The 18967-nt window shown below is 44.6% G+C and overlaps 1 protein-coding gene across 21 annotated transcripts in view; it reads left to right on the top strand.

Annotated features, from left to right (window-relative positions):
- The window catches only part of MAGI1 (membrane associated guanylate kinase, WW and PDZ domain containing 1), a 679462-nt gene extending 664923 nt beyond the window's left edge, over positions 1-14539 (top strand). For 10 of the 21 annotated variants that reach the window (XM_062201226.1, XM_062201219.1, XM_062201218.1 and 7 more), the window contains 5 exons: positions 1406-1499; positions 1616-1676; positions 2586-2729; positions 6925-7063; positions 11036-14539. In XM_062201226.1, coding sequence (XP_062057210.1) covers positions 1406-1499; positions 1616-1676; positions 2586-2729; positions 6925-7063; positions 11036-11775 — 1178 coding nt within the window. In that variant the 3' untranslated portion in view covers positions 11776-14539. Of the gene's footprint in view, positions 1-1405; positions 1500-1612; positions 1677-2585; positions 2730-6924; positions 7064-9083; positions 9173-11035 lie in introns of all 21 variants that reach the window. The other 11 variants (XM_062201229.1, XM_062201216.1, XM_062201221.1 and 8 more) reach the window with 2 other exon arrangements.
- Positions 14540-18967: the final 4428 nt, after the last annotated feature.

Raw genomic sequence — 18967 nt, 5'->3', positions numbered from 1 at the left:
GTTACCCTGTGTGAATGAAAGTTCTGGAGAGTCAAACTGACATGTCGTGCCCTCGGTCTGATTCCTGACAGGGTGAGCAGGCAGGCTCTATGAAATATCACCCAGGATCATCACTTGGGTCCTGCTGGCTAGCTGCCCCTTAACTGGGAGTGATATCACTTCCAAGGCTCAGGAAGGAATTTTGTAAAGACAACAGTCGCAAAAGCGTACTCATATTGTGCTTGTAATATTACGATCACAGTCATCAGGACAGGCTACCAAATATGTGCTGGTCATGTTTTGAGCAGTTTTTGTGTGGCACACACTATCCCAACCATATTCCTCTTGGGTAATCTTTGCATCAATGTGTTTTGATAATTCTGTTGTCCTCCAGCTACCGTGGAGATAGCTGAGGCTGCAAAAGTTCAAATCACTTTGCTGAAGTCCCAGACAGTAAATTGCAAGGACCTAGGGCACAAAGTCAGACAGACTGACTCCAGAATCTGACCTCATAACTGTTATGCTCCACTGTGTCCCAGTACTAAGCACTGCCTCCCCTCTTTGGAGGGTCACAAGGCATATGGGCATAGTAAAAGCAGAGCAAAGCACAGACGCACAGAGACATTTGTTCTGTCTTTTCTATTGGGATGCTGTCTGCAGTTAAACTCAAGAGGGTTTTCAGATTCTGTGCCGCCAAGCTTGTAGAGATTAATGATGTTGCTTAGGACTGTGATTAGTGGAAAAGAAAGTCCATTTACATAGGAATCTAATCCTATTCATTACGTGAAGGTGGCTTTATAATTTATACAGCTGGTATTTACAAACTGTGGTTCTAACGAATGCGAGTTTTAAAATTAATCTTTCATGAGTGATACTAGATGAGATCTGTCAAGAGTTCCATATTTTCATCTGTGCTCCATTAAAAGTAGTAGGGAAGACAGTGGATATTGTGTGTGTGCTTAACAAGACGTTAGCACACTTCCGATCTGAGTATTTGCATGAGGACATCCAGCAGACTCACTAAATGCTGCTGATAAATTGCAGGAAACATTAACAGAGGAATTCTGGAAAATAAGTCTAGGGTGGTGTAGTGTTTTGATGGGGCTGCCAATTTTCAGTGGCAAGGGAGGAGGGAGAGACACCTACCTTGGCTGTGATCTTAAAGCAGCAGCATATTCTTTAGCAAACACTTCATTTCATTTTGGGCGAAGTCTGGTTGGGATCCTTGAAGCATACACAGCCCACCACATCGCATTTAGAATGGTTCATGTTTAAAGCTCCTGACGGTTTAGAAATTGGAGTCCAGTCATTTGACATGGGGCTAGGGAAGTCAGACTTGTTCCGATGCAGGGCTTCTGCACGCCTCCCAGTTGGGCCAGGGCTAGTTCAGGGTCTTCATTGCTCTGTGTTCTCACTGTCCCTGCAGAGTCATCAAATGCCACCTTGCTGACCAACGCGGAGAAGATCGCCACCATCACCACCACGCACACCCCTTCCCAGCAAGGGGCCCAGGAGACAAGGTCAGCCGTGGCTTTGGTTTCCTTCTGGTTGAAAGGGGAGATGTGGTCCCCAGCATGACCAACCATGCCCTTGCCTCGCTCTCAGTTTTCCCCATCCATTTCTCTCTCCTCAGCAGGAATACCACCAAACCAAAGCAGGAATCTCAGTTTGAGTTCAAAGCACCCCAGGCAACACAGGTGAGAGCTGTCTCCCCTTTTATCTCCGCATACTTAGCACATTTCCTTCTAACTTCCTGAAGGTGTTTTTACAAGTTGTTTTGTAAAAGGTGTCCTTAATGTAAAGTAAATAACCTCTGGGGAGGTGAGTTACTAAATACATGCTCTCATTTCGTGGTCTAGGAAATGATGTTTATTTTACTAGCTTTGAAAGATATTCCTAAATATCCTTTTTGAGGGAAAAAAATTACAAAATGAAGAGCCATTTCAAGGATTGACAATCAAAGCAAGAGCAAAGCTGCTAATATCTACTCATGCTTTTCATAAATGTATTTCTGCCAAGAAAATGTCTTTCTGATAAGGGGTTTCTCAGGCTTGTGAATTTCACGCGACACCCTAAAATAAGAGTGCGCATGTAAGAGCAGGTGGAACAAAATTGAGAAGCATAGGGTGATGTAAAGTTCAACAGGTTCCTGTTTTGCTAGCTACCCTGGGAGCTTTCAGTGATCTGTCTGCCATTCTCTTTTACCAATACAGGAACTCCTCCCCATATGTGTAGAGGTAGTTGGAATCCACATGGGCACTGCTCGCATTTATCTGGTATGGGTCAGGGGCATTGAACTTCCTGCAGCCAATGAGACTGTATCATGCCATGGAGTCTTCCTGCCCCAAATGCAAATAGCGCCCCCAATGATTACATCTTAGTACATATGTGTTGTAATGAATCCATGTGTCCGTGTAGGCATGCTCATGTTTTCAAATTCTTGATTTCCACCTTCTGAGATGAATGACTAAGATTAAAAGGCAATTAAGAAGCACCATGGAGGGAACAGAGATTGTACCTTTTTTACCAAGTCAACGTATTAGGGAATGCTTTGGAAGAGATGTGGGTGTTTTCCCAGAATTGCTGAATTTAATTTCTTTAAACAGGAGCAAGACTTTTACACTGTGGAACTGGAAAGAGGAGCCAAAGGGTTTGGCTTTAGTCTTCGAGGGGGCCGGGAGTATAACATGGACCTGTATGTTCTGCGCTTAGCAGAGGACGGTCCTGCCGAAAGGTGTGGCAAGATGAGGGTAAGTAGGGGTTGGAGTCTGGAGTCGATGTCAACAGACCACCTGCAGGCACCTGTGGACAAACATGGCCACAAGGTTCACAGTCATGGGAATTATTTTCTGCAGTTTTCAAGACTCTAACTGCCACCATGTCCTGTATTTCTCCCTAAAACATAGTTGCAGCTCCTGAAGTTCAGTGATTCCTTTAAACTCTTTGGGATTAAACCAAAGATCCAAACAACTTATAACATATTAAAGTCAATATGTTCTGAATCCCATTTCCATAGTTCCTGTGCATATTCCCATGAGGCAGGTGTTTCACAATTCCTGGATATCCCAGGATGCTCACAGAGCGGGAAGCCACATGGCCTAGAATATTCTGGGCCAGGAGCTCTGTTTTCTTCCAGCTGCTTCAGTCTAGCCTGAGAGAGAACGAGTTGGCTCTTAGCACAGGGCCAGTGACTCCATGGTGTTAATATTCAGGGTTGCTTGGAAGTAATCAAAGCTGCAAATTTTAATTACACAAATGCCAAAAGTTACTGTGCTCTGTCTGATACATGTTACTGTGGATGAGTGTGTCAGTCTCCTGGGCAGATGAGATGACTGTGAGAAGATAAATTATATACTCATTATAGGTAAGTCACCTACCGTGGAAGCCATTGGCAACCAACTGAAAGGAATCATGACAGCTAGGTCAGGAGGGACCCAAGTGAATGAAATTAGTGCTCCAAGAGAAAAAAAACTGAGCAATTGTGAGTGCTTAATACTGTACTTGTGCTTCAGGTGCAATTTTAATTTTTAAACTTCTTCAGACTGAAATTTTTTTGTTTTTAAAGATTTATTTATTTATTTAAAAGTCAGAATTACAGAGAGAGAAAGAAAGAGATGGGGGTAAGTGGAGAAATCTTCCATCTGCTGGTTCACTCCCCAAGTGGCCACAACAGCTGGAGCTGGGCCAGTCTGAAGCCAGGAGCCAGAGCCAGGAGCTTCTTCTTCTGGGTCTTCTTTGAGGGTATAGGGGCCCAAGGACTTGGGCCATCTTCTGCTGCTTTCCCAGGCACTTTAGCAGGGAGCTGGATTGGAAGGAGCAGCCGGGACTTGAACCGACATCCATATGGAATGCTGGTGCTGCAGGCAGCAACTTTACCTGCTATGCCACAGCACCAGCACCAGACTGAATTTTTTTTAATGTTTGTTTATTTTCATTTTATTTGAAAGGCATTGAGGCAGAGAGAGACTGTGTGTGTGAGTTGAAAAGAGATCTCCCATTTGCTGGTGCACTTACCAAATGCCCACATTAGCCAGGACTGGGCCAATCAAAAGCTAGGAATGCGTGACTCAATCCAGGTCTCCCACATGGGTGTCAAACACTCCAGTTCTTGAGCCCTCACCTGTTGCTTCTCAGGATGAGGATTTCCAGAAAGCTGGATCAGAAGAGGAATAGTCAGGACCCAAACCAGGCTCTGCAATATGGGAGGCGAGCATCTCAAGTGGCAAATTAGCCATTGAACCAAATGCCGAGAAACTTCCACATGTGCAGCTCTGCAGACGCTCTCTGTAACCCTGTCCTTCTTAGTTTACTTTTGAAGGCTTCATTGCTTAGAAATGATTAATTAAATGATTGGCCATTGGTGATCAACTTAGCCTTTAGCCCCTCACCTCTCCCTAGAGGCTGGATGTGGGACTGAGAGTTCTGAACCGTGTCCTGAAGCCACCCAGGGGCTTTCAGAAAGACACTGTAACTTTGAAGTTGCCAAGGATTCTAGGAGTTGCAGGGCAGGAATCTGGATAAAGACCGAACTGATTTTTCACAGTGCCACTGTTCACTCCTTGTCTTAGAACATGGTTCCCTTACATCAAAAAGACATATAGCTGAAGACAGTTCCACATAATTAGAGTCCCATTCAATCATTAGTCTTATCCGTCATCATTTTGAATGAAATATGTCTTCCAGTGTGCAGCCACTCAGCTTTGCTTACTTCCATTCAGTCTTGTCAGGTTCTGCATGTAGGAGAGGTCTCAGAAAATGTATAACTTTGTCCTTTCAGGCATCTGATATAATAGAGCTAAAAGACAGTGTCATCTCTTGCTCTGAACCTGTCTCCTTGGTTTGTAATAGTTTTTTTGAAGTTTCAGATTGCATGAAATATGATTGTCATGGTATTTTCCATAAAGACATGGAGTTCACACATCATATTTATGTGTATTGTTCAGTTTGATCATTGCAGTTTTTTGGGTTTTCTCTTCCTTTCTTTTTTTTTTTTTTTTTTTTTTTTTTTTTTTTTTAGATTTATTTATTTGAAAGAGTTACACAGAAAGAAGAGAGGCAGAGAGAGAGAGAGAGGTGTCTTCTATCTGCTGGTTCATTTCCCAGATGGCCGCAATGGCCGGAGCTGTGCCATTCCAAAGCCAGGAGCTTCCTCTGGGTCTCCCACATGGGTTCAGGGGCCCAAGCACCTGGGCCACCCTCCACTGCTTTCCTAGGCCATAGCAGAGAGCTGGATCGGAAGTGGAACAGCCGAGACACGAACCAGTGCCCATACGGGATGGCAGCACCGCAGGCGGCAGCTTTACCTGCTACACCTCAGCGCTGGGCCCAATCACTGCAGTTTGGTAGACGTGGGTGTTACAAGCTCTTCTGCAGATGAGGATATGGACTCCAGGAAGTTAAAGGACTTGCACAAGATGACTTTACTGACAAGTGGTAGGATTCAAGTTCAAGGCTTTAGACCCTAAAGCCAGTGCTTTTCCTGTTTCCTTAAATCAGGGCCATGCGAGCAGAGATCGGGCCTTTCTTGGTTACTCCTTCATCTCCAGTGCCTACAGAAGGGACTGACACATAGTAGATGCTGTGTGAAGTGAGGCATCCCAGACCTGGGTCTCTCCTGAGAAGGTCATCTGAGGAATGGGTGTTTCTAAGGTCACTCATGTGGTTGTCAGCAGGATTTAGTGCCTTTCGGGCTGGTGGCTGGAGCCTTCCATTATTTTTCTAGGCACTCCATAGGGTGACTCAGAACGTCTTTCAGAGACAACAAGGGAGATGGGATCCAGGGCTATTTGAACTGACATCATGTTTGCCATATTCCAGTTATTAGAAGCAAGTCACTAGATACGGTTCACTTTCAGAGGCAGGACATGGCTCAGAATGTGAGCAGCCAGGGAGGCCAGGATGAGCGGAGCCACCCTATAGCAGCTTATTGCAGCCTCTTTCCCTCAGGAGCTAACGTTCCCCTTACTGCTTTGCATTTTTTCTTTAACATTTCACATTCTGTGGCACAACTGTTTTTGCCTTACTAGAGAATTCTTAATTGTCTTTCCCATATTAGAATGTCACCTGGGCAAGCGGTGTTGGGTTGGTTGGTTGGTTTTTTACCATTACAGCCTAGCAATCGAAAATTGTCTGATGTATGTTTAATCAATGAGTAAAGGATGTTTAGGAGCAGGCTTCGTGGTGAGCTACTGCTTGGGACGTCCACATCCCCCCTTGGACTGCTGATTCAAGTCCTGGCTACTTTGTGCTCCTGATCCAGCTTTCTGCTAGTTTGACTAGTCGGCAGTAGAAGATGGCCCAAGTACTTGTGTCCCTGCCATCCTCGTGGAAGACCCCGTTACGGTTCTTGGCTCCTTGCTTCGGCCTGACCCAGCCCTAGCCATTGCAGCCATTTGGAGAGAGAACTGGTGGATGGAGGGCTTCTTTCTCTGTCCCTCTCCTCTGTCTCTATTACTCTACCTTTCAAATAAAAAAAAAAAAAAAAAAAAAACTTTTTAAAAATAGTTGAACCTGGGGCTGGTGCTGTGGCATAGTGGGTGGGGCCGCTGCCTGCAGTGCCAGAATCCCGTTTAGGCACTGATTTGAGTCCCAGCTGCTCCTCTTCCGATCCAGCTCTCTGTTGTGGCCTGGGAAAGCAGTAGAAGATGGCCCAAGTCCTTGGGCCCCTTTACCCATGTGGGAGACCCGGAGGAAGCTCTTGGCTCCTGGCTTCAGATGGGCGCAGCTCCAGCCATTGCGGCTAGTTGGGGAGTAAACCAGCAGATGGAGGAACTCTGTCTCTCCCTCCCTCTCTCCCTCCCTCTCTCTCTCCCTCACCTCTCTCTAACTCTGACCTTCAAATAAATAAATAAATCTTAAAAAAAAATAAGTTGAACTCATGAAGTCCCTAATAGCCGGTAGAAACCTCTGGCAGCTCTGTCACTTTGTTCTCTCTCGCCTTGGCAGATCGGTGATGAAATTTTAGAGATCAATGGCGAGACCACCAAAAACATGAAGCATTCTCGGGCGATAGAACTGATTAAGAATGGTGGCCGCAGAGTTCGCCTGTTTCTGAAGCGGGGAGACGGCTCGGTACCAGAATATGGTGGGTCAAACTATGAAAACCTTCCTTCCTTCCCTGGCATGACTCCATGAATTTGTCTCCAGAACGGCAGCAGGAAAGGCTTTTTTGTTCCCCCCTGTTCACCAGTGTCTTACCAGCCTCTCGCACCATGTGATTATTTGCCTCGCTTGTTCTGAAATCTACACACATGTCATCCTTTCGCTTGCTTCTGTGGACTGGGGCATGGCCTAAGACAAGATCCGTAGAGCCCCCTTTCTGATAATCAGAGAGAACATTTTGTCTAGTCCGACCAAGAGCCAAGGAATGTTTGTTTGAACTGTGCCAAACTGTTTCTCAGCTCCAATTGTTAGCACAAAATGACTATCCTCCTTTGACGAAGCAGGAAAGCAGGTTTCCCGAGTGGTATGTTGAGGCACAATTTTTTATTTTTATTTTTATTTTTGGTTCCTTGATGTCGTAAGAGGCGTGAAATACTGAGCTGAGTTGGGTGCTCTGCCCATCTCCCTTCTGCTCTGTCTACAACGATTCTCCATCCCCCTCGCTGGTCCCTTACCCCCCAGTAAGACCACTGGAGCCCACTCCTGTCAAACACAAAAACTGTTGATACATTTAGCCATATGTTCCTAAATGATAAAGGATGAAATCAATTCCCAGTGCTCGTCATGAGGGAAACATGTCACTATACCTTTCCTATGAGGAAAGCCAGGTTGTACGTAGAGTTCTTCCTTTGTCATATCTTTAGACATGATTTGAGTAGACAGCAATGATATAGCTTAGTATCCTGAGGGCAAAATATTGTATATTGTAATAATCATGTCCTATTTATTTGAGATGCTTGTTTAAATTTACTAAAAGGAAGCTATGCCCTAGATGTAGGGCTTTTTTTTCCCAACCAAAGGTCTACAAAAGTTTCTATAGAAACTGTGATTGAATGGTCCCCATATACATTGGTCCCCTTTATTAGGGATTTATCTGTGATGCCCCTCTTGGCTGGAAGTCCTTCTGCACAATTCCTGCTGCATTTGGGACTGGAGGAGACCCTTCATTCAGATGCAGCTCCCCACATGTTGGACATTGATTTGTACAGGTGCAAAATACAGGGGGCCCCAGGTGGTGGGGGGTGGAGTGTGGTGAGTATCAGACAAGGCCCCTTTAGATACATGTGGCCAACCCCAGAAGTATTTTTGACGACATGAAGATGCCATGGCTGTGCACTGTACTAAACTTCTGACCGTTTGGTGTATTGATGCCACTGAAACTGTGTAACACTGTGTCCCTTTTCTGTCTCTCCTACGCTTCTGTTGGATGTGATATTTCATTTGAGAGTCATCGTCAGTAACCTGTGTACCTTCTCAAAATCTATGTCTGTTGCACTGAGGATGAAAATCCAACACTAACAAATGTTCTTTGGGCTAAAAATAAAGATCGTTTAAATACACGGTTTTCCAAGAAGGGTCGAACCTGCCAGGGTTGTGCTGCTGTAATGTCTCCATGCTTCATTTGGACTGAAATCTCTCTAATTCTATCGATTAGAGTCGCAAATGGGTTATAATATGTTAAGTTCCAATATTTTTCTGACATGATTGGAACCTGCTTCTCTGTGAGGCTATTTTTGTAATGAGTTTTTTGTACTTAATTTAACTGCCGCGGTCTTGGGGTGGGGGAAGGAAGGGGAGGGGAGGGACCGAGGGGCCTTTGTTCTTTGGTTGTTTATTGTTAATGCTCTCCTATGCCAGCCTGTCATTGTTCCAGTTGTTTCAAAACAAAACAAAAAAAGGATGCATCTACTGTCCGGGTACTCAAGTCACCTGATGGCTGTGTAAAAATGTCACTGTCCCCAATCGCGGTCTCTGCAGCCTTATATGAGTGTTGCCTTAGACTGTCTGACTGGACAAATAAACTCTCTTTGCCCTATGTTAACAAATGCAGATTTTTTTTGTTCTTTCCTTTTTGTTATAGGGAATCTAAATGTTCAACTTCTTCTCTTTCTCTCTTTCTCTCTCTCTCTGACTGTTCTTGGTGCTGGGCCCTCCTCCTACAGCGATGATACCTCCTAATATCGCTGCATGTATGAGAAATGAAAAGCTCGGGGAGGCTTGCTTCTACCTTATGGGCCATAATCAAACTACGGTTTGTAGCTCAATCAATACTAGGTGTTTCTGTGCTGTGGCCTAATTTCCTCATTGCTTCTGCTTAGCTCTATTTTGATATGTTTGGCAATTCATTCTGAGCACCCCGCGTTCTTGGAATTGTAAGTACACTGCTGACCCTGTGGAAGTCTTGCTATGCCTTGTCTTAAAAGTAGACAGAAGAATCCCACCTTAGATTTAGGATAGCAACGGAGGCACCTTCCCTCACCCAGATCTGTGGTTTTTGTCCAGAACCTGTCTGTGTTTTTGTTCTAGTCGTCCACCCAGCATTTAGACAGAATGAACCTTACGTGAACACAGAGTCCTCAAACCAGGTAGTAGGGCTTGCTGGTAGCTAGAGCTAGGTGAGATTTTCTGGAGGTCCAGCTCTTGCTTGGCCCACTACAGCCCGTGAGCCCAGTCCTCTACACAGCCTATTTTTGTAAACAGATTTTTCTTGGCTCATAGCCGCACTTGTTTGTTTTATGTGCGGCCTCGGTCTTTTGCACCACAGTTGACAGAGTTGAATGACTGGCATTGAAAAGCCCAGAATGTTTACCATCCGGCCCATGAGAAAAACCTGCTGACCCTTGCCCTAGGCTGTATTCCAGCTTTGGTGAACATGCACCCTGGGTTTTCAGAGATCATTCATGAAGCAGATTAATTGCTTACTCTTGACCTTGTTGCCTCATGGGAGATCCTTAAAGAGCCCCAGGGATTGCTTTGTCTCACAGTCTCAGGCCGGCACAGCAAGTCTGGCCTGGAATGGTTTCACTCAGTTTGACTTGCTAGCTTCTGTTACAACAGAGTGTCCCTGCTTCTCTTAAACTCAGGAAACCACCGGAAACATTTGCGGGGTTGTTTCTGATAGTTTAATAACCATCAGTATGGGCTGTCATGGGCCTCCCTGCTTTTAAGATATCTCAGTGTTGTTAAGAAGCAGTCCAGTGACTCCACAGCTCCTAGAACTCATTTTGGCTGCTTTGTATGTCACAGAGGAAAAGGACCTGGAAACCTGGAGTGTTTTTTTTTAATCTGAGCCTCATGGAATTTCAAATGTGTTGCTAACAACCTCATCTCCTCCCTTTTTTTCCAGAAAGTCCACATTTCAATAAAAAAGTTCCTTATTTTTAAACGTACACTAAAGGAGAGTGACAGACACAGAAGTAGCATAGTTGAGCAGCCCCTTGTGTGCCTGTCACATGTGCCACTCGTCAGCGTGGCCCAGGTGTTGCCGCCACCGTCTCCTTTGCCGCCACACTGGGTCCCCTTTTAAAACAGAAGCGTGTGCTGCAGCCAGTAAAATGCACAGTTCCAGGCAGACTGTGCAATGTGTCTGCCCTGCCACCCAGAGAAGAGGTAGCCTTTTTCCATCCCCCAGGAAGCTTCCATCCTGCCCCTCCAGGTCAATATGCCAGGATATTCTAAGCAAATCAGAACAAGTATTCTGTTAAGGAAAGAATACCCCCCCCCCCGGGCGGGGGTGTGTGGAGGAGGGTTGAGGGGCAGAAGAGAAAGGGTGGAGGTGGGGGAGGCGTGCAGAAGAGCAAGGGTTAATGGCGGTGGGGCAGTCCTGAGGGCTAGCAGACAATCTGGGCTGCGCCTGTGGAGAGAACAAATCATGACGGATTTCCTGCATCCTTTACTGGTCTCTGTCCTGAGTCCAGCCAAGGCCCCCAGTACTAGTTAGTAACCCTAGCTAGATGCAGCCGTCCATCCAGTAACCGAGGGTTAGCGGCTTCCAGTCTGACCGCTTTAACAGTTGTCTGTTGGCTGTGACTAATGAGTCAGGCGTGGGTGGGCGTGGGGACAGGCGCTGAAGGTCCCTGTACCAAACCGTGCCTCTCCTTTGTCTTGCTCGCAGACCCCGGCGGCGACCGGAACGGCGCCCCCTCCGGTGCACAAGGGGTTCCGCAAGTGAGGGCCGCGCCGCCCGACCGCCGGCCGCATCCGTCATTGGAGTCCAGTTACCCACCCGATCTTCACAAATCATCACCCCATGGGGAAAGGCGGGCCCACGCGAGAGACGCAAAAGGCAGCAGAGAGTATGGCAGCAGACAGCCCAGCGAGCACCACACCTGGAACGGAACTTCTAGAAAACCCGACGGCGGGGCTTGCCGACCCAAGGACCGGGCCGCCGCCGCCGACGGCCGGAGAGACGCGCAGCCAGAGCGCTCGGCGGCCAACGGCCCCAAGAGGAGACCCCCGGAGAAGCGCAGGGAAGGCACCCGCAGCGCCGACAACACCCTGGAGAGGCGCGAGAAGCGACGAGACGGGTCTCCGGAGCGCCGGCGGGAGCGCTCCCCGGGCCGCGGCAGGGACAGCTCCCCCGGCCGTCGGAGGAGGTCTCTGGAGAGGCTCTTGGACCAGAGGCGGTCTCCGGAGCGCAGGAGGGCGGGCTCGCCCGAGAGGAGAGCCAAGTCCACCGACCGCCGGCGGGCGCGCTCCCCCGAGCGCAGGCGCGAGCGGTCGCTGGACCGGAGGAGCAGGGAGGACAGAGTCGGCCCCCGGGAGAGGGAGGAGGCGAGCGGGAAGAGTTCCAGACAGGCCCCGGAGCAGAGGAGGCGACCCTACAAAGAATGTAGCACCGACCTCAGTATCTGAGGCTCTGGATCCCGTTCCAACCTTTACCGTGTCAAAGGTTCTACGAGGCAGGTCACGAACCTGAAATCCTTCAGTGTCTTACCTAAGGGAAGCATCCGGCCCCTGTGGATCCTGTGAAGAGCGATGGACATTTTATGCGTTTGAAATCTTTTAAGAAAAAAAAATATATATGAAAAGTGTTGTGCCTGATGTATAAAATTAAAGAAAATATTTTTAAATGCATACCTTTTTTTTTCTTTTGGAAATTATTTGCCAAATTCTAGCCCAAAGGGATATAGGTTTTTGTTTCTACGTGTACTGTAGAACGATCAAGAATTATTCCCTTTTGGGAGGGTTGCCTTTTTTCTCTCCTGGTTAAATGGGGCTGTTGGTCGTTTTCTCTAAGGGAAATTATTAAGTGTCATTAATTTGATATCGACTGTTATGTAGTGATGTAGTACTATACTATAGTCGGGAGTTTTTCTTCAGAGCGGAGAACAAAAAGGCAAAGTTTTATTTGTGAAAGCTGAGGACCCTTGGGGATGAATTAGGATTGCCAATGATCCTAAAATAAAGCGAACAGTATGAGGAGACTACTATGGCAAATGAAGGATATTTATAGCTACCAGACACAGCTCAAGGGAATTTCATGTTCTTGAATTCTGGTTGGTTCAAAAAAACAGTGGTTACCCTTCCTGGTCCAAGAAAGCACAGAGAAGCAAAGGTTGGCCGCCATTACCCAAATGCAGCCCAAGCATGGGTCAGGTTCATTGGCATCTCCAACATCTAGTAAGGTCATGGCTTTGCTCACCTTCTAGAAAGGACACATCGACACCTTCTGTGTTGCCAGATTTGAGGCTGTGTTTGTCAGATGGAGTGGGGGACAACATGCCCCCATATGAGGGAGAAGCCCATGGCTGCCTTGCCCAAAACTGGGGAGGAGGGAATGAGCCTTGGTGGAAGGGACCTCTCTGTTGATACTTAAAGAAGTGAGGGTTTGGGGGTGCATTCTCAGAAATGCCCATTGCACGTGGAAACCGCAGTCCAAGCCTCTAGGTCGATGGCAGGGGGAGGAAGAAGGTGATCCCAGTGTTCTAGATCAGTCTGGGGAACGGCTGCCTTCAGGACCCTGTCCTTTGAGTCTTTGGACAGCAGAACAAAACATAACATTCCTTCTTTCAGAAAAGTTCCATTCTTTTTTTCAATCCCATGGGAGGTAGGGTTGGGTCGGCGGTAGCACCAGGATGTGGTTTGAGTGGATTACTGCCTAGCTGAGCCAAAACGTTTGCTTGTACCTGTTGGACCACTACAGCAAACCGCTGCTTACAGTGCGTTGTGTATTTCTGTAGTACTGTTCTGCATTTTCCGTACAGACACAAAACTTTGCAAGTCAATCACTGTTGTTCCCATGGTACTGTAAAAAAAATAGACATAAAAAGAGAAAACCAGCCAATCATAGTGTGTACAGACTTTAAAATTGTATTTAATAGAGCCTGTTGAAAAAAAAAAAAAAAACAACTGTTGCCTTCTTTTTCTTGTACAAAAGAGAATTTATGACAAAAATTTAGCTGTGAGGAATGTGATATGTGTTTATATTTCTGAATATGGAACAAATTGATTCATGGGGTATATTTTAATGTAAACTAAATCAGGTATGTAAAGTTGTTTTAAACCTGGAGACTATATAAGTACTTCTCTAAAGCTTTAGTTGGTTTGAATATCATCACTTTCTCCATGGTGAGCCTGCTTGTGAATTATTAAGCACTTGTTTGCATTCTCTGTTCACTCATTTATTTCTTGCAGTGTGCTATGGATTTAATGCTCTTTCTGTATTGATGAAAAGCAGTATGGGGGCCAATCTTTTTATAAAACACTATGCATATATAAATACTACATTGTTCATAGCTTTATTTGACTTATGGGTTTATACACAACATTAGAATGAGTAGCTATAGCTGTGTGGACATGCAAAAAAAAAAAAAACCAGGTTCCTGGAACAGACGAAATGTGCATTCTGTAGCTAACAATGGAAAGTCTATGAAGGCTATTTTTATTATCAGAGTTTTCTGTACAAAGCATATATTGACTGCAGTGATAAGGGTAAGGAAGAGTACAACTGAATGATGATGTTCTTTTTCATCAATTTCCTCAGAGCCAGCTTTGGAGATTTTATCCCGAAGGCTCCACTGCTAGGATTTTTTTACTGGTTCTCGCAAAATCTGTGATGTTAAATGACTGATGCTCTCAATTGTGGTCCAGAGTTTTAACTAAATGAAATCAAGGTGAATTTTTGGAGTCCATCCTGAAGTTAACATCATGATGTCTTTCTTCTTGTAAGAGATGATATTTGACATCTTCAAAATCTATGTCCTACCCACCTGGGCTTGTCTGAGTCCGTGGGCATTTGATGTGATGATTTCACCTGAATTCCACATACCAGATTTGCTTTGGAAATACTGTACTGTACAGGGACTTTGCATTCAGCAGAAAGATATGAGTTTCTTTGAACTACTGTAACCTTGAATTGAAAACCGATTCTTGTGAGCCTACTTTCCCTAATCCCCCACTTCATGTCAATGTCTTGATGCAAGATGATGGATGAATATTTTGTATGATTCAGTCAAACCATTTAGGAGTTCCTCTCCTTCCATTACACAGTGGATGCCTGAAAGAATGTTGGGGGGGGAGGACTCACCACTCTACTTGTATTTTTTAAGTTTCTTTTGTGAAAGATTTTTTAATGCATTTTTACTGTAAAAAATACATGGAAATGTATGCATTCCATAACCACTATTGCTTCTGGATTGGTATATTTCTTGTCTCCGTGTTGTCTCAAATTAGGGTCAAGTTCTCAGTTGAGGGCTTCTGACTCAAAGTCAATGAAAGACCATTCCATTGAAAGAGAAGGAGCTGTCATACAGTGCCTTGTTCATTAAGGTATGGTCAGTGGACCAGTTTCCTCCTCATGCTTGGGGAGCTTGTGAGAAATTCAGAATCTCAGGCCCCACTCCAGACCTACTGAATCAGAATATATGTTTAACAGAATCTTCAGCTAATTTGTATGCACATGAAAGTTTGAACAGCATGGGATAGCATAGTACCCTGGTAATACAGCAAATCCTGCCTGGCCAGGAATTTTATCATTTCCTGTGTGATTCTTGGGCAGATTTCTTTACCTCTTTAAGCCTCAGGGTTTCATTATTATTCTTATTTTTAATCAGTAAAGAAGCATACACCTAGAGTTGACAAGAATGAATGCACAGTACTTAGAATACCTCTGACAATTAGAAGGGTCCACAGTAAATGACATTAAAATTTTTTATTGTTGATTTTCTGCACAGTGATGGGTACCCTCGTCTTTTTGCTATCTTGGTTTATTTTCCTATAAAGCTGAAGAAGAGCATTTCTCACTGTGAAAATGGGGAAGAAAGCCTTTTGTTTCAATCAGAAAGTTGATGAATGGTATGGCTCATGGCTACGTAACAAGTATAATGATGCTTACCATTGTTTTAGATGAAAGCAAAATGCTGTGATGTGAAAGTTGACACAGTTAGAAGCATATCTTTTGGAAGTAGGTACGTATGTAGAGTTAGATATACTCTGAATTTGCTTCAATGGGAATGTTAGTCCCTTAGTGGATGACTTAAGAGGCATCTAGATTGATCACATAGTGTTGAGTAACTTTCTGATTTCCTTCTCAGAGTTTTTGGGTTGTTCCTTTGCGTGATATGGTGATTGGAGTTTTCTATACAACCCAAGTTCCTGGGCATTGAAAAGGGCATGGTGTTGAACAGTAGTCTTTCCTTACAACCATCTAGTTGCTCTACTTTGTCACCAACATGATTGTTATGGACACTGCTCATTTCCCTAGAATGTCTTTTGTTAAAAGTAGCATCTAGAAATGGTCCTTGGCTTCACTGATAGTTGAAGCTGAGTGTGAAGCTCTTAGAGGTGTACAAGGTCTTTAGCCACACTCAAAAGATGTGCTGGGCCTCAGCTACAGCTGTGGAGATTTTCCTACCAGGCAGTCTGAGATCACCTGTGATGATCTACATCAATCTCGAAGAGCCCTTTCAGATTCCTCTGGGTGGTTTTTCTGATAGTGAGGCAACACTATCAGCATTTCAATTGTTCAGCACAGTAAATTACCCAAGTATTTCTTTTGGATACATAACTGCATATTTATGGGGTACAGTGTGATAAGGTGGTTCATGTATACATCGTGTCATGATCAATCCAGGTAATTACCATGTTCCCCTCCTTAAACATTTGTCATGCTTTTGTGTTGTAAAGCTTTAACTCCTCTCAATTCTTCATAAAATCTATAATAAGTTGTTGTGACCTATGGCCACCCTACTGTGCTATAGAACACGTTGGGACATACATTATTACTGGCTTGTTAGAAGGGAAATGAGGAGGCTGAACCTTTTCTAACCCAAAACACAATTATTGGGGATTTTTTTTTTCTTCAGGAGAGACTTTCTGTGAAGTGTTCTTTACCAGTTTTCCTGCAGTAATGTCTTTATCCATTGCTATCACTGTCAGGGTCATTTCATTAGTGCCGACATTAGGTGTGCTAGGTCCAAAGCACAAGGTCTCCTTGAAAGTACAAGAATTTAGACAAGGTGCTATTAACCTTTGCATTATACTGTAAATATTCATGTATTCATTTGACTGCTACCTTTTACTACAGTAACTGCCATCCAATGGAAAAGTCTTTATTGACATGTCTCAAAAAAACAACAAAAGCCTGGTCTACACAGCCTGTAACTCATGCAACTCGTAATTACCACTCCAATAAGCACTGTTCCAAGTATAAGAGGGAATTCAAAAGATTCATGGAAAAAGCATCCTGGGAAAAATTAGACATGATTTTGAAAAAAATTGTACCAAAACTTAACCTTTAATTCCATTTTTTGTGAACATTTTCATGTTTATCCCTCAATAAATCCTCTTTGAGCTGATGAGATCATAAAATTGAAGTGAAAATAGCTAAGAAAGGCAGCTAACTCCTGGGTGTGTAATAGGCAAGGCTTGATACTCTGTTCCTCATTCTCTAAGTTTATTAAAGACCGACTGGGTACACGGTTGGGCTGGAATAGCTGGTGCCTGGTTTGGAGAGGGCAGAGACAAACACAGGTTAAACCACTGAATGGAGAGGCATCATGTGCTCCGTTAGTAATTAGTAGGGGATTTAGCCAGATTGCTGAAGGTTATCACTGGACTGAGGCCAGAAGGAAGTGGAGAGGTTAGTTGGTAAAAAGAGCCAAGTTCAGGCTAAGATAAAGGCCAGATGGGAAGAAACTGGTCCACAATGGAACGGTGACACCAGAAACGGATGGGCTAAGCCTTGTTCTGTACTCCACATTTCAGAATAACAGGAGGCCCTTGAAGAGTGATCTGTGTATGTTGGGGAGGAGGATGGAGACCAGCTCAAGTGTAAGTTGGAGAAGGATGACTTCAGCAGGACTGAGAGCAGATGGGAGGAGCCAGCAGTGAATCCAGGTGGGCAGGGTTGCTAGTCCAGGCAGCCCCCCTTAGCATGATAGCCTGTCCTCATCACACAGGAGTTGCCATGGCTGAGAAGGTTGCGGGCCCATGTTTGCCACCCACTCATTAAGAGACTTCATCTTCTTTCCAACCTAAACCCCCCACTGCACTGTATCTTTGTTAATACATACCAAACACTTTGTACCCAGTTACTCCTCTTCCATAAGGTTGACCACTGACTACTCAACTTGGTCTACTCCCAATTTCAAAGACCCAGCCTATTCTTTTTTTTTTTTTTTTTTCAGATCCTGCTTTTAAACCTTGAAATCTTTTTACATTTTTTTTAGGTTGACCACATCTTCAAGTACAGAGCCTATGTAAGTAGCATCCACTCTTTGCCAGACATTCACATTTCAGTGGTAAAAAAGGAGCCACTCTTCTAAAGAGAAGTGTTTTTTAATTTATTTATTGTAAAACCAATGCACACTTGCAAGAAAATACTAAAGCACTGCAGGACAGTTCAACATAAAAGGTGACATCTTTCCCCTTCTACTTCCCATTCTCACTGCTCAGAATGACCACTACTAACAACTGGGTTCATGACTTTTTTTATAATTTATTCATAGTTAATGAACCACTGGGTGTGGCTCATGATATTTCTAATCTTTTTCTCCTTGTGTGTACTTCAAAAATTTATGAGAAATGGAATTAAAAGGTAAGTTTCTTTTGGTGCAAAAATTTTTGAAATCCATGCAGTTTTCTCATCCTGCATTTTTCATGAACTTTTGTAGGAAATCAAGTGCATATGGTTTTGTTTTTATGAAAAAAAATCTTAAGTACTTGATATTTTATGAAATCTTCCTTTATCTTATATATTGTGGATATTTTTCAGTGTTAAGATTTTATACACACACACACACACACACACTAAAATAAAATCTCAAAAGCCTCATTCAGGGGCTGGCATTGTGGCATAGTAGGTAAAGCTGCCACCTGCTGCATCGGCATTCCATAGGGCATCATTTTGAGACCCAGCTGCTCCAGTTCTGATCCAGCTTCCTGCTAGTGCACCTGGGAAAACAGTGGAAGATGGTCCAAGTGCTTGGGCCCCTGTTTCCTTGTGGGAGACACAGAAGTTGTTCCTGGCTCCTGGCTATGGGTTGGCCCAGCTCTGGCTTTTACAGCCATTTGGAGAGTGAACCAGCAGATGGAAGATTCACTCTATCTCTCTCATTCTGCTCTTCAAATAAATAATAAAATCTTTAAAAATAAAAAGGTCTCATTCAGTCCCATTTTCTCTGCTCCTGTCTCTTCCTCGGAGCCCTGCAGTAGTGCCCTCACTGTTAGATCAACCCTTGGCCACATGCATCCCTACCTACAGATTCTTCTCTCTGCAGCCATGAGAGATTCACCCAAAATGCTGAGTCAGTGGTAGAGTCCTTACATGGGGCTCTGGAGCCCTCTGTGCTCCCACTCCCTCTTCCCTTCCAGCCATACTTCCAGCCTGGGGGGCTTTGCTGCAGCTTGTGTCCTGCCTGGAATGCTCTTTTCCAATCCACTCATTGCTGACTCCCATGCTTTATTCAAATTCTTCTCAAATCTTACACTTCAGTGAATTCTACCCTGACTACCTTATCCAAAATTGGAACTTGGTTCTTCTACTCACTCTACCCCTTTCCTATCCATAGCACTTCCCTCCTCTGACCTGCTGTGTAATCTTTGT

This window comes from Lepus europaeus, chromosome 9 (genome assembly GCF_033115175.1).
Source record: "Lepus europaeus isolate LE1 chromosome 9, mLepTim1.pri, whole genome shotgun sequence".
Taxonomy (NCBI): Eukaryota; Metazoa; Chordata; class Mammalia; order Lagomorpha; family Leporidae; genus Lepus; species Lepus europaeus.
This window is presented reverse-complemented; position numbering and strand designations above follow the sequence as displayed.